This window comes from Dendrobates tinctorius, unplaced genomic scaffold (genome assembly GCF_039654945.1).
Source record: "Dendrobates tinctorius isolate UK_male_01 unplaced genomic scaffold, ASM3965494v1 ptg000265l, whole genome shotgun sequence".
Lineage (NCBI taxonomy): Eukaryota > Metazoa > Chordata > Amphibia > Anura > Dendrobatidae > Dendrobates > Dendrobates tinctorius.
In genome coordinates this window covers 5,494,560-5,510,438 of record NW_027361932.1, presented here as the reverse complement: position 1 = coordinate 5,510,438, position 15,879 = coordinate 5,494,560, and the positions used below count along the sequence as shown (strand labels likewise).

Genomic DNA, 15,879 nt, shown 5'->3' with positions numbered 1-15,879 from the left:
AGTCCAGTGTGACGCGGCCCACAGGTCGGTAACTAATACAACCAGACAAAGGGGATAGGGGAACATTTACAACGGAGGGCCCTGCGATAGGGAACGGGGAACGTGGAGACCTCCTGCACTCCCCTGAGTCAGTGTCCCTAATGCTCCTAACTTTCCCTATGCCGGTTCCGCACCGGGCGCCGCTCAGGAACCTGTAGCCCTGGCACACCCTACACCTATCCCTTGCTAGGGAGCTGGGTGGCGCAGGCACTGGCCCCACCGCTGCACTAACACCAACATGAGGAAAAGTGACAAACAGGGAAACACTAAGCTTTGCTCTGATGCACTTGCTCCTGGCAACAGAGACCAACACCTGAGTGCATCTTCCTCCACCATGTCCAACACCTGGTGCAGCTTTACAGCAACAGCGTCCAGCACTGAGTGCCGCCTTGGAGCAACAGAGTCCAGCACCTGAGTGCAGCTGTCCAGCAACCGAGTCCAGCAAACTGAGTGCAGCTCTACACCATAGCTGCCACTCTACCAAGCTTTGCAGGAATTCTTCACTGACACCATAGCTGCCACTCCACCATCCTTTACACGAACTCCTCGCTGACACCATGGCTGCCACTCCAGGACTCTGATTGAGCCACCCTGGACTCTCCTCCAGCTCCCCATCCAGCTCCTTCCTTAACCCAGGATGGTTGGAAAGACCAACAATAATAATATCACCAAACGTGAGTGAGCACTACTGACACACCATTATAGAGCAAACACACCTGTTAGTGATTCCCGTGCAATTACTCTAACCACCACCGGGGGGCAAACTATCTCTAAAAACACCAGTGCAATGACCATACTGGCCACCGGGGTAAAACTATCTCTAAGCACAAGTGCAATGACCATACTGGCCACCGGGGACAAAACCAACCCTGAGCAAAACAGTTCACAGGAAAAAAAAGGTTACTTGTGCATTTAATCTGTCAGATCCACCCTGGATCATGGCGCTGCTGGGTTCGAATCCTGACACCTGGCTTCCTCAATGTAGCCATGGGTTCAGTGATGGTCAACAGAGCATATCTCTATTCTTTCAGCCGGGGGCCATGTCCCCTAAGCTAGCATACTGTAGAATGTCAAATCTGTGACCCTCATGATGAATGCATAGTTTGTCCTTGTTTGTTTTGCTGGTCAACAAATTAGCTGGCCCGGATAATGCGTAATCAACATAGTAACAAACATCTTTTGTTCAATTACCCTGCGTCTCTATCATCCAGGATAACAACACAATATATTACAACAACTTAAAAGTCAATATTACAGGCTCATACAATCAATAGTCTGTGTTTACTTGGACAACCAAAGAAAAACACAAATTCAAGAGTCAACATATAGATAACAGTCTATGCCTCCTGACTTACTGAAAATAGACATCTCAATAAATAAGATTAAATGCTGCTGCATCACAATGGACCTAGGTCTTTTTTTAACTTATGCAACTATGTTAGTTCTTACACCCATAGTAAAAAAAATTGTCCTGGAAATCCAATTTAAGTCCACGTGCAGACATTGAGTATTTGGTGAGTTTTTTACTTTGTAAGCCAAAACTAGGAGTGGGACATTCAGAGGAAAAGTGTAATAGAAACACGTCACCACTTCTGTATTTCTTACCCACTCCTGGTTTTGGCTTACAGATACTGATATTTGGCTTTGCATCACTTTTGTAGTTATTAAAGTATAAAAATGGATGTCATACTGATGTAAAAAAAACATATATACAGTACATTTAGCATATGAGCAAAAATATGGATTAAAAATTACCTTTTTTTTCTGGATCAAAAATGGTTGATTTTTCATACACCTCTGTGAAATTTGCCTCAGGCCACTTGCACACTTCGAGTATTTTTTTTTTACATCAGTAGTTGTAAGCCAAAACCAGAAAAAGGTAAAAAATGCAGAAGTGGTGACGTGTTTCCATTATACTTTTCCTCCAACTGTTCCACTCCTAGTTATGACTTTTAAATACTAAAAATCACCAAATACTCAACATGTGAATGTGGCCTTAACCCCTCTATGATCTTTGATGTTATATTTATGTTAAAACCTGTAAATATTGCTGACAGTGGTAATTAACACTTGGCAGTCGGAAGCGTGTCACAAATCCTGCAAATAAAGCCCCCTGTCACATGATCATGGCGTACCGATGGTTTGCCATGACAGCCGGGGGTCGTGCCTGTCATTGTGAATTTCCTTGAACGCCTGCTCACGGCATTTATATGAGATCGTGATTTTTGCTATTCATAGCAGTGTAGATATGTATAGCACGGACGATTGCAGCTTAAAGTCTCTGAAGGGGACTAATTAGGTCAGTAAAAATAAGTTTTTAAAAATATTAAGAAAAAAAAAAAAGTTCTAATCACCTCCCACCCCCTTTTGCCCCATTGAAAATAAAGCAATTTAAAAAAAAATACCCATATTGGGTATCAACTATGTCCAGAAATGTTCAATCTATCAAAATAATTAATCTGATCGTTAAACGACATGAGAAAAAACTCAAAACACCAGAATTATGTTTTGCAATACTGAAATAAAATGCAATAAGAGGCGAGCAAAAGATTGTATCTACCCCAAAATTGTATCAATAAAAACATCAAATCAAGCCGCAAAAAATAACCTCTCACCAAGCCCCAAATAACGAAAAATGAAAACGTTATGGGTCTTGGAAAATGGCAACAAGAGCAAAACTCATAAAAATTTCAGATTATTTTCCACTACTTAAATAAAAAAGAACCTATACATGTTTGATATCTGCATACTCGTACTGACATGGGGAATCATGTAGCCAGGTCAGTTTTATTATATAATGAACATGGTACATAAAAAACCTGAGAAACAATGGTGGAATAGCACATATTTTTGCAATTTCCCTGCACTTGGAATTTTTTTCCCCGTTTTCCAGTACACTACATGGTAAAATCAGTGGTGTAATTCAGAAGTACAACTCGTCCCGCAAAAAAACAAGCCCTTATATGCCTATATTGACAGAAAAATAGAAAAGTTATGATTGTTGGAAGAAGAGGAGGAAAAACACAAAAGAACAAAAACAGAAACACCCAGGGTCATGAAGGGGTTTTAAGACTTGAAAAATATTGCAAATGACACTATTTTTTCCCTTTTTACTGACTTTTTTCAGGTCCTATTGACAAGCCTATAGAGAATTATGCTGTGCTTTGCTTTTGATTTAATGCATTTAGTGCAGGGATAAGAACCTGGTGAGTTAGGAAAGTTCTCAACACCAATAAGTCCCAAAGGATTAGTAGTTTGTAGTAATTCTGTATGAGGCCAGCAGAGGGCGCAGTAGTTGTTATCCCAATACAGCAGGTAATTGACCCATGTGGGGAGGGAGTGAAAACCAGAAAGGAAGGTTGAGTCAGAGAGAGGGGTCCACTGTGGGGAAGCCAAGATCTAAGAGCCTCACATCAGTTACTGCTGTGCTGTCTTGGATCAGCTGCAGCTCCAGATATGGGGAGCCCTCCTGCAGCATGGATCTTCCTGACAAGCTTATTGCTGAGGACGAGCACAGAGCCAGGGGAATGCAAGGTAAAATTTGATCCTTCACCGCTATAACATTGAGATAGAGTTTGGATGGAATTATTTAAAATCCATTGTTTCTGAAATAAAAAGCTTTGATTTAATTTTCTAATACCCCGTGCAGTAAAACAAAATATAAGTAAATCTATTTATTACATGACGCGTGTGGAGCTGAATGTTATTTCCCAGCTGATGAAATAGTTGCTTAGTTGACAGTTCACACTTCAATGTTAGCAAATGCCTAAATAACTGAGCCTGGAGTGTTAAATTGCCCATACACACTACATGAGGAGCAGATTTGGCCCAGTCTTCCAGATATTAGAAATGGTCCTGTCGGTCAGAAATTTCTGTATGTAACCCTAAGGGTGCAGATGTAGCGACCGTATCGTTGGTACGTGTGTTATATGGAGGCATGTGAGTACAACGCTTCCTTATTATACAAATACTATAGCGTTATATCGTATACAGATCCCACACAACGTCTCCATGTGTTACAGTAAAAGCGCCACGGAAACTTTTCGTAGCGCTCTTGATTTATCTTTTTTAACTATGGAGTGACAGCTGCAGTGCACAACATTGCATACAGCTCGGTATATTCATTTAGACTGCAGTAATGGCTAAGCAGGGATATAAAAAGTGTTGGCGGATGGTGCGACTGCGCAATGCCAAACCACGCCGCATGGCCTTGGCCAATGGCCATTCGGTTGTGTCGGTAAATCCTGTACCCATTCGCCACAAATGGTCATGTCATCTGATCTCTCACCCTTATGTGACAAGAATATTTATTTTTGTATTTTTATAGAGTCAATATATTCCTAACACTTAGGGATTGGAGTATATACGTATAAACAATATCAGATATTGGCAGACCTAGTGAAAATGTTTACAGTAGGACCAAATATCTTCTAGCCTCTGATCTGTAGTAATTTGTTCTTATAATAAAAACAAAAACAAATGGCAAATTGTGTGATCGTAGCCCTATTTTATCAGAATACTATGTTGATCATAGATCAGTGAATTTTTCCCGCATTCAGAGGTAATTGCCGTATTTTGCCCTATTGTTTGTCCATTCCCCTCCCGTGTATTGTGCATCTATAGAGGACTGACCCCTTGGAGCTGAAGCCTATGTTGTATAGATGGAACCTGACACTGTTCTTCCTCCTGCTCGCCTATAACCGCTGCTCTTAATCAATTTCACGCCTACCTTAGCCAGAGAAGTGCACCCCCCCTGTGGAATGCAGTCCAGTTATTTGAGGACACAGGGCTGCATTGATTCTGAGCTCAATCTAATTAAAAGTGCATTGCTTGGTTAGAAGACTGGAAGTGGCAACATTAAATATACACATTTTACTAAGTGAAAATAACCTTTCTGAGTCAGGTTATATTTGAGCCTCTTTTTTGATTGGTACCCATTTTAAGGCTGTATAGATACATTATATTCTCCATCATTCTGGGCTCAGTATTAGATGATGATCACTTTGATCAAAGTTCTCATGTAGTATTGCAAATCCCAGAATCGTTATAGTGACAGTAATAATGTCTGGAAAGCGCTGTGGAATGTGATAACCCTATATAAGTAAGAGCAGCCCATGCTCCTAGAGCTGATCCCGTGTTCAAAGTCTTACACCATGTGCCGACAATTTAATAATAAATTTTATTTTTATAGCGCCGACATATTCCGCAGCACTTTACATTTCAGAGGGGACTTGTACAGACAATAGACATTACAGCATAACAATAATCACATAGATCATAACAGATACCAAGAGGAATGAGGGCCCTGCTCGCAAGGTTACAATCTATGAGGGAATAAGGTAGACACGAAAGGTGGGTGGTAACAGTTGCCCTGATTGTATGGACCAGCCATAATGTTAAGTGTGTAACAGTACAGATGTAGAGGGCTAATGGATGCATAAAGCATGTGGGAACATGATGCAGGGAACCTGGTTATGGTAAAACTTTTGGCTGTGCCACACGGATAGATTAGGTTAATGTGTTGAGGCAATAGGCCAGTCTGAATAAATGCGTTTTCAGGGCACGCTTAAAATTGTGGGGATTGGGGACTAATCGTATTGACCTGGGATGTGCATTCCAAAGAATTGGCGCAGCACGTGTAAAGTCTTGGAGACGGGAGTGGGAGGTTCTGACTATTGAGGATGCTAACCTGAGGTCATCAGCAGAATGGAGGGCGCGGGTAGGGTGGTATACTGAAACAAGGGAGGAGATGTAGGGTGGTGCTGAGCCATGGAGGGCTTTGTGGGTGAGGGTAATAAGTTTATACTGAATTCTGGAGTGGATGGGTAGCCAGTGTAATGACTGGCACGATGTAGAGGCATCGGTGTAACGATTGGTGAGGAATATGATCCTGGCTGCTGCATTCAAGACAGACTGGAGGGGGGAGAGTTTGGTAAGAGGGAGACCGATTAGAAGAGAGTTACAATAGTCGAGACGAGTATGAATAAGAGAAACAGAGTTTTTGCAGAGTCAAAAGTAAGAAAAGGTCAAATTCTAGAAATGTTTTTGAGGTGCAGATGACAAGAGCGAGCCAGTGATCGAATGTGGGTGGCGAAGGAAAGTTCGGAGTCAAGTATGACAATTTATTATTTTTTACTTGTACATATATTTTACCTAGTCTTATAGAGCGTTTTATGGGAAAAATGGCAGCAAAAATGCTGTTCCCAGAGCATAGAGGGTTTTTTTTTTTTTAATCATTTTTAAGATAACAGCACTAACTTAAAAAAATAAATACTACAAAACCACCACTAAACAGATCAACGTGTTAAGCAGTGCTTATTGTATTTCTAAGCTCTTTAATGTAACATCTGAACTCACTGTTTAAAGCTGGAAAAAAAAACACTACAGCCACAAAAAAGTGACATTTTTCTATAAAATGCTGTGTGTAAAACCAGCCTTAAACCAACAATCAAGGCTGATTGAAAGATGGGCCAGAGAGTAAATGTCTGATCTAAGACAAATATAGACAGATATATGGAGTGTTAAAGGGGTATTGCCATCTCCAAGATTCTATCCAAATACGTAGTAGGTGTAGTAATAAAATAATATAATATTAGGAAATACCTCCAATTAGAAATGTAGTATAGTTTTTTCTGATTCACTGTCTCTTTCATCATGTGCAGGCAATGTCGGACTGGGGTGGCAAGGGACAACCAGTAGCATTGACTTTGGGGGTCCATTTTTCACCTGCATACAAATATTACACAACCCTGGTTCACAAATTTACTTCTATCTCTATATAATAATAAATTGGGTAGTTTTCTTAATGAATAATGAGATGCTGCTTTTTTTCTGTACAGAGTGAATCAGGTGAATTATAACAAGTACTACCCATACAGTGGGGTTGGGGGCCCAGATCTCCACAGGGGCCCACCGGGGGAGATTCCCCTTTTACTCTATGGCCCAGTCTGAGCCTGTAGTGCAGGCATTGCAAGAACTTTGGAGTCAATGGGAGTAGAAATGAATGAATATGTTTGGAGCCAATCATCTAAATATAAATTCGGCAATAGGTTACCAATATGGCACGAATATGGCAAATTCAGATTCGGTGACCGATTCTGAACATATTTGTTCAACTCTAGTCGTAACCATTGATAACTAGGGTCCTGCAATGCCTGCACATGATGAGTCATAGTGAATTAGAAAAACTATACTACATTTCTAATTGGACGTTCTTGGTAATATTATTATTACTACATATTCGGATAGGATCTTGGAGATGGGAATACCCCTTTAAGCTTTACTATACTATAATCTTGCGTACAGAATAGTGTATATTCTTCCAACACAAAGGCTATTTGCCATGATCCTACATCAATGGCTAGTATGAATATCTGTACATCGGAGATAGTGGCATAAGGCTGGAGTTACAGCCATTTCTCATTTATAGGGAAACTTATCGTCAGAAAATGCCCTATTGTTTACATCTCCTTTTTTTTTTTTTTTTTTTTTTTAAAATCACAATCTATATTAAGAATAAGGAAAAAAAAATAGAAATCTTTCAGTTTTCAGACTGGCCACTGGGGCATTTATAGACACATTTCCTGTTTCAGGAAACTCATGTGCAAATTGTCTCTTCAGAGAAGAAGAGGACTAGATCACTAGCGCCACCTATTGGAAGTAGCAATCCTAAAAGTCAATATCGACCCTTTAAGGAGCCTTGCCATATGATTTAGGCTATGTGCACACGTAGTTTTAGGTGCTGCGGATTTGGAAAAATCTGCAGGTAAATTCTCAGGTCAAAAGACCTGCGGTTTAGCCCTGCATTTTCACCCCTCTACAATGGAGAAGGTGTGAAACCGCTACGGATTCCGCACAAAGAATTGACATGCTGAGGATTTGAACCCGCAGAAAATCCGCAGCATGTGCACAGCGTTTTTCAGTTTACCATTGAAAACAATGGTGCTGTACAACGCACCTAAATCTGCTGTGGACCCGCAGAGCTTGAAACACTGCGGATCCACAGCAGAATCTGCGACATGTGCACATGGCCTTAGGAAACACATACACAGCAATAATGATGGTGTGATGGGTCATTGTAATGGGAGGGGAGCAGAGTCAGGTGGGACATTGGCTATTCTGAGTGGTGGATCCTGTGTGATCAGCTGTGTGTAGAGGTGTTACCTGTCACAGTAAATCCCCCGTCACATACAGCGATCTCGCTAGCGAGATTGCTGCTGTGTCACAAGTTTTGTGACACAACAGCGATCTCACCAGCGAGATCGCAGTGTGTGACAGCTATCAGCGACCACCCCCCTGACGGTATCGCTGATCGTTGTTGAAACGTCTGGACATTTTTGGGGTCGCTGGTCTCCCGCTGGCCAGCATGCATCGCTGCGTGTGACTGGTGGGAGACAAGCGAGCAGGAGCTGGTAACCAAGGTACACATCGGGTTTCTAAGTGCCACGCACCCCTTAGAAACCCGATGTGTACCTTGGTTACAAGCTCCCTGCATCAGCGCGCTGGTAACTAAGATACACTGCGGTTAACTAAGCGACGTGCGTCGCTTGTTACCCGCAGTGTCGCTGGTGAAGGTGATATGAAATAAAGTATTGTTAAAAAATATTTTTTAAAATGCATGCAGCACTATTCCATCTGGCTGAGAAAGTTGGCTTCTAGTATCGTACAGTTAGGGTATGTGCACACGTTACGGATTGCTGTGCAGGATTTTTCGTGTGGAATCTGCTTTTTTTGGCAGAATACGCAGGTCAAAATCCGCGTTTTTTATGCTGATTTCCTGCAGATTTTGTGTGGATTTGGCATGCGTTTTCACACCTGCGGACTTCTATAATGGAATGGGTGTGAAAACGCTGCGGAATCTGCACAAAGAATTGATGTGCTGCGGAAAATAAACCGCTGCATTTCTGCTCTGATTTTCCACAGCTAGCATTCACTAGCGAATCTGCAGCGGATCCACAGCAAATCCGCAACGTGTACACATACCCTTAAAAAGCCAAACGCCTTTTGTAGGTTGTTTATCTGATGTTTTACTTTTTTTCTTTAATTGTTATAATTATATTAGAATGAAAACTTAAAAGGAATACATATTAAATACTGGATTTAAAACATAGATCATTTTCTGATAAATTTCCTTAAACACACACACACTTAGGGCTCGCTTAAATGAGCATTTAACGTATTTTATCAGATAATACTCTGCCCACGTTACACGTTATACTATAGAGTAGTGCAGATCTTCAAAATTTTTTTTTATTTTTTGGGAAAATACGGTAATCGCGGCATGCTGCAGGTGCATCGGCTCATGTACATCCATACAAGTCTATGGGTGCGTGTGAAAGATCAGACTGCACTCGGATATCATCCGAGTGCAGTCTGACATCCGCGGACTCAGAGACAATGGACAAGATGGAGAAATAATCAGTCTTCTCCACAATTGTGATGCGATTCTCTCGTGTGAGAGAATCACAGTACAGTAAGATGACACTCAGATCAAATGCTGACAGAGTTTGAGTCGAGTGTCATTAGCATAATTGTCCCGGTTTTATCAAATGAGATAATCGACAGCCATGTGACCTGGATTTTAAAGTGAGTCTGTCTTGGTACTAACCAAGTACTGGTTCTCGATGCACCCGTAGTGTGGACAAGCATTTAAATTGCTTTAATTAGACTGCATGAAAATAAGCAAGTTTGCAATTTACTTGCTTTTTTGATCTGCTGTCATTCACAGATTTTATACTTTATAGCAGGTTTGGAGAGTTTCTGCTGCAAAAAAAAATCAATGTCTCTAACTTAGGCCAAGTTCACATGCTCAGTATTTGGTCAGTATTTTCCATCAGTATTTATAAAGCAAAACCAGGAGTGAAACAATCAGAGGAAAAGTATAATAGAAACACGTCACCACTTCTGTATTTATCACCCTCTCCTGGTTTTGATTTACAAATACTGAACGTGTGAACGTGGCCTTACATTGAGTTTTCGGAGCAGAAACTCTCCAAATTCTCATAATCTCAAACTCCAAGTTTTGAAGATATTTGGGTTTTATCATGGCCATGTATCACGTTATCTAACCAGTTATAGATTGCTACATGCGTAGAAGATTAGAAACACCATCAGTATATGAGTGCAGCACCAAAACCACTGTCAGTACATGAATGCAGCACCGCCTTAGCACAGTGATCAACTGCAATGTCAGGTCAGCCACATTTACATTTGTATTACTTGAACCTACAACTCTCAGTATGCCTTTGACTCCCAGTATCTCCTTACATGTGTTAATATTGCAGACCATACAGGAATCACAGAACGGATGGGATTTGGTCAGTATAACAAATATTTACACAAAACTCAAGATAAAAAGCGGACGGCACCGCTGTTACCGTGTATCTTCAAATGATGTGCGGCATGCAGAAGCCCAACAGCTGGGAGTCTCGGGTGCCAGACCTGGAAACAGTCAATCCTGGGAATCCATGCAAAGAGAAAAGGTCGCACTCATCGAGACGAAAGTTTCACTGGTTTATTGACATATCATGAACATGTCAAGTCGGGGGGAGTGACATAAGGAGTGCAAGGAAGGCTGACAACGGCCGTTTCGCGCTGCTCGAGCGCTTCAACAGGACCCGTTGAAGCGTTCGAGCAGCGCGAAACGGCCGTTGTCAGCCTTCCTTGCACTCCTTATGTCACTCCCCCCGACTTGACATGTTCATGATATGTCAATAAACCAGTGAAACTTTCGTCTCGATGAGTGCGACCTTTTCTCTTTGCATGGATAACAAATATTTACATCCAGCTACCTTATAGATGATTGAAGTTGTTCTCATCTTTTTTTTTCTCCGTGTAGTAGAGACACCATAATGAGATTTCACACCCACAGCTCATTTCTGCATCTTCTCTGAGTTATGTAGCATTTCCTGACACAGCACCTTTAAAAAATGTTTATTTATAACCCCCATAAATAAAAAATATTTCCCATATTGTTCCCCTTTAATAACAGTCCACCCATGAACTTTGTGTTGGGCTTAGTTCTACTAATACTACAGTTCTTTTCACCAAAGCTGTCACTCGCAGAGGAGAGTGCGTCGCAAAGTTCCATCATGAGTTTTTCAGCACCGCTAAATAGTGTCTTACAGTTCCAGCAAACCGGAAAGGATTAATAGAAATCTCATGTTTTTGGTAACCTGAGATGAAAACCCCAATTTCTCTTGCGGTTTCCCTGTGATTTATGTTTGGATTTTCCCCCCCGAGAATTGGACTAGATGCAGAAAATCAACAGGTAAAAATCGTACATGCTTTTTTTGTGCATCTCCGCTGTGTAAACCACACATGAGTGTATCGATACATTTTTGTCGATGCCAAATACAAGAAAGCAGAAAAAAACAAATCCGCTTCATATAAACATGACATGCCAAAAAGGGAGCAAAACTTCTGCTTCAAAAACATAACAAAACCGCATGCTGTGCTTTGCAGTGCTTGAGATTATTAGAAACGTGCACACGCTGCGGTTGTGAGAGCTGTATGGCGATTTACGCTTCACGCCGATGTGAATTTAACCCTTCACTGTCTGCAGTTATCAGGAACTAAATTCACACAACTCAACTTTTTTCCATTGTTGTGCTGGATCTGGTTTTCTTCCATTTTTGTCCATGTATCTGTTTTACTATCAGTGGTTTCATTATCTTTTTAAGGATGCAAAAAAACCATGATGGAGGTGTTTCCAGCTTCTCCGAGCAGCAACCAGTTAGTACCAGACAGCACACAGAAACCTTGATAGCATCTGTGTGGTGTCCATGTTGTGTGTTGTTGTTGTTGTTGTTTTCTAACCCCTTAGTGACGGAGCAAAATTTTTGAATTCTGACCAGTGTCAATTTATCTGGTAATAACTCTGGAACGCTTTAACAAATCCCAGTGATTTTGAGATTTTTTTCGTGACACATTATACTCTGATAATGGTAAATTTAGGTTGATATGTTTTGTTTTTATTTATAAAAAATATCAGAAATTTGAGAAAAATGTTAAAAAATTAGCAATTTTCAAACTTTGATTATCCCTTTAATCCAGATAGTCATACCCAGGGCTTTTGTTGTAAAAAAAAATTTGCCGGTACGCATTTCTGATTAATTTAAGAATGAATGCTTTATTATATTAAGGTGTGCGGCAGCACCTTCAGATTTTCCGGTACGCCCTTCAGATGCACCTTCAGATGCACCGGCACAAAAAAAAGCACTGGTCATACCACAGCAAAACATTATTAAATAACATTCCCCACATGTCTGCTTTACATCAGCACCATTTCTAAAATGTTATTTCATTTTATTAGCCTTTTAGGAGGTTTAAAAATGTAGCAGTCATTTTTCATTTTTTCAAGGAAACCTACAAAATATATTTTTGTGACATGTCAGGAATGAAAATGTGTATTTTTACCACCTAAATGGCGCTAACTTCTGAACAGGCTACAACAGCCGTCAGACTCTAAGGCCCCTATTTGGTCATGAATTGCCATGCCAAACATCAGGACCACACAATTATCATCTCAGGGTGCCGATGGGGATGAGGAGGAAGCCCCCACACTCTGTTAACCATTTACATGATGTAGTCCCTATTGACAGCAGCATCTAAGGGGTTAAACAGATTTGGACAGTGCAAACACTGATCGTGGCTGATGCAGAAAGTTGTCAGCTATAGTGTACAGCTGACAGCTGCTGGATTGTCACCTGTATGGGGATGCTATTCTCTTAGATCTCAGGTCAGTTAAAGGGAATCTGTTACCCATATTTAGTGATATCATGTAACATATCACTAAATTGTGCGTCCCATAAGGATTCTAGTAGGGCTTTTGACTCCCCCCGACCCCGCACCTTTGAGGCATAAATACCTTTTTAGCTTGTTGGGGATGCATGCAAATCGGTCTATGCCCCGGAAGTGTGTCCTGCATGTGAAGACTTCCGGGGCATAGACCGAGCTGGAAAATGCTTGCGCAGTAGCGATTTTTATGCTTCGCCCACAGTTGGGCAAAGCATACTGCGCAGGCGCAGGGGGGCCTTTACATTGCGCAAGCGCGGAAACCAACGGCATCTGTGGTATTCACAGATGAAGATTACATGAAGCAAGCCGAGAAGGTGGGGGGGGGGAAGACCACTAAGCCACGCCCATCGGACCGGACCGCGACGATTTGCATGCATCCCCAACAAGCTAAAAAGGTATTTATGCCTCAAAGGTGCGGGGTCGGGGGGGAGTCAAAAGCCTGAATAGAATCCTTATGGGACGCACAATTTAGTGATATCTTTACATGATATCACTAAATATGGGTGACAGATTCCCTTTAAAAGACGTATTGGCGGTCATTAAGGGGTTAATGCAGAGCCATTGTCTTAAATTAGTGAGTTTGCTATGCAAATCAGAGCAAAGAACCATCGGACAGCAAAAAAAAAAAGAAAAAACAGACGTGAATAGTTTTAAATACCATAATGTGTCTGAAACGATGCCTAGGGTGGTAACATGGGCGAGTATCATGAGTCGGACACCACACTTTTTTTTTTTTTTTTTTTTGTGTGTGTATACTGGCAATGTTGCCATTTGTACCTTCACCTTCAGGCCAGTCCCATTCCACGCCTCACCAGGTTAGACGACAAGAGGAGGACATCAAGCACATTCTTAAAAGCAAGGCACTCTTTACTTGGCAACACACTTTTTGCACACAAAGCAGCATACAGAACACGTGACAACTTACAGAGGTAAGTTCTTATCGGTTTCGGGTGACAGCAATTTACATGATGGTAAAACCAGCAAAGCAAATGAGATAAATCTCCATTTTCCTGGTGCAGGGACACCCAGGTCTATATGTTACTCTGAACCCTTCACTGAAACAGCAGTCTGTGATCCTTACAAGGGCCGCTCCTAGAGCCATTTCTTCTGTCCTCAGCTAGGTAACACCCTTCCTTCACAGGGTCCCCCATGTCTGGCCAACACTGGACTCACGAATTCCTTTTAATTCTCCCACTAATGGCTTTCACCCACTTGCCTGCTGAACTGGATCTCAGTCACCTCTAAAGTTCCTTCACGAGTCATGTTGCCTAGTGCCTCTCAGCTCCACACTGGTTCTGCTCTCTCCATACTCAAACTAACTCCAACTAACTGTCTGAAATTCCTACAAAATCTTTAACTACCCAGAGCCCACAATGGGCTGTCCATACACTTACAGTTGACTCTCACATAACTGTCCCTGTTCTCTTGTCGCTGGGCAGGCTTCACCTTTCATCCATTTCTGCACAAAAGCAAAGAAGGAGACCAAAACATCTCGTGGCCGTTGGTTAGTACTGCAAAACACGAGGAAATTACCACTTATTACCACAAGAAAACATATTTCACACAACAATAATCATTAGCATCTTGCCTTGACGTCTTCAGGGGGGAACACGACTCATTATCCACTCTATTACATGTCAGTGTGCTATTAATTGAAAACTGAGGTGTGAATGAGAAATTTTCAGAGAAGCCATATATCCAAAAAGTCCTTTTTGATGTTCTCACATCGGCTGTGTACTGAACCTCGAAGCATGTTGACACTATATAAGTAACAGGAAATAATCTCATACAAAAAAAGCTTTGCATGTGAATGCAGAAAATGGCATGAAGTACTTTACTTTTCATTACATAACAATGAAATCGGAGGATATGTATTTGTTGCTGCTCATGAGTCCCCACTTCTGCTGTAGTCAGCAGAGTTTATATGGGTTGTCCAGATTTTGGACTGCAGACGGCCAAATTGTGACGGTATGCAGTGTGCACACTGTCTCGAGTCCCTGGTATTTCCTCATGTTCACTTCTATTGATAGATGCTGAATGCATTTAGACAACTGATGATTACATGTATGCAGATCGCAAACGTGGTCATGTGACCGCCAACTAGACTGACAATACTGCTAAATACCGTGTGCACTATTTGGCAGTCCCCAGTCACCAAGCGTGATTGTAGACTTAACTCCCAGGCCTGGACAACACCTTTAAATAAAATTGTCTTCATGACTGATATATAATTTTACTCATAACAGCCCTTTTTATAAGGAAATAGTTATCTTATTTCCCAATATAAAGAGCTGTTATGAGTGCCATCTGAACTGCATCCATGTGTTGTCCGATTTTCTGAATGATTTCTTGAAAAATCTTGATCAAACCACATCTTTTTTTTTTTTTCCCTATAGGAAACATATGGTTGGTAAAAACTGTCACTGTATTCAAAAGCAGATGAAAACTGCATTCAGGACACTGATGAAAAGTCATTTTTTTTGTGTGCAATAAAAAAAAAAGTGTGAATGTGGCCATAGTTTTTTCTGCATCTTTGAATAATTGTGAAAACTGCAACATGTCAGCAAACCTTCGGTCTGTTTGACACTTCCAACATTCACAGTTTGAACACTGACCATGATGTTTGGACTGATCGTAGATCGCCTGACTCGAACTCATGGGATTTATGCCTACTCTGATATTCATGGTCACGAGTCAAGACTGCTGTCTCTGGACTGGCCACCAGCCTCATTGCCTTAAGTGAACAGCCTCATATCTATATGTGGGGCTGTTGCATTCGGGTTAGGAGTCCCGCATTGTTGGACATTGTAGTCTGTCAAATTAGCTTGGCTTGGATCACAAATAATATGAAATTTTATTTGACCAGATATTGGACTGAATTTCCAAGCTGACCATCTACCTTTTAATTATTTGCACTGATGCCCTCATAGATCTAAATTGTGACTTCCCTAGTTGCTGGCCATGACTAAATATTTGTTCTCCATTGTGCATAGACATCTAATTGTTAGGCAAATAGCAATTTAGGCATTGATAGAGTGGCAG

General features: G+C 41.3%; 1 protein-coding gene across 3 annotated transcripts in view; it reads left to right on the top strand.

The window, feature by feature from the left end:
- Nucleotides 1–3,278: 3,278 nt before the first annotated feature.
- The window catches only part of LOC141069466 (uncharacterized), a 116,666-nt gene continuing 104,065 nt past the window's right edge, over nucleotides 3,279–15,879 (top strand). For 2 of the 3 annotated variants that reach the window (XM_073559029.1, XM_073559028.1), the window contains exon 1: nucleotides 3,281–3,573. In XM_073559029.1, coding sequence (XP_073415130.1) covers nucleotides 3,496–3,573 — 78 coding nt within the window. In that variant the 5' untranslated portion in view covers nucleotides 3,281–3,495. Of the gene's footprint in view, nucleotides 3,574–15,879 lie in introns of all 3 variants that reach the window. The other variant, XM_073559026.1, reaches the window with a different exon arrangement.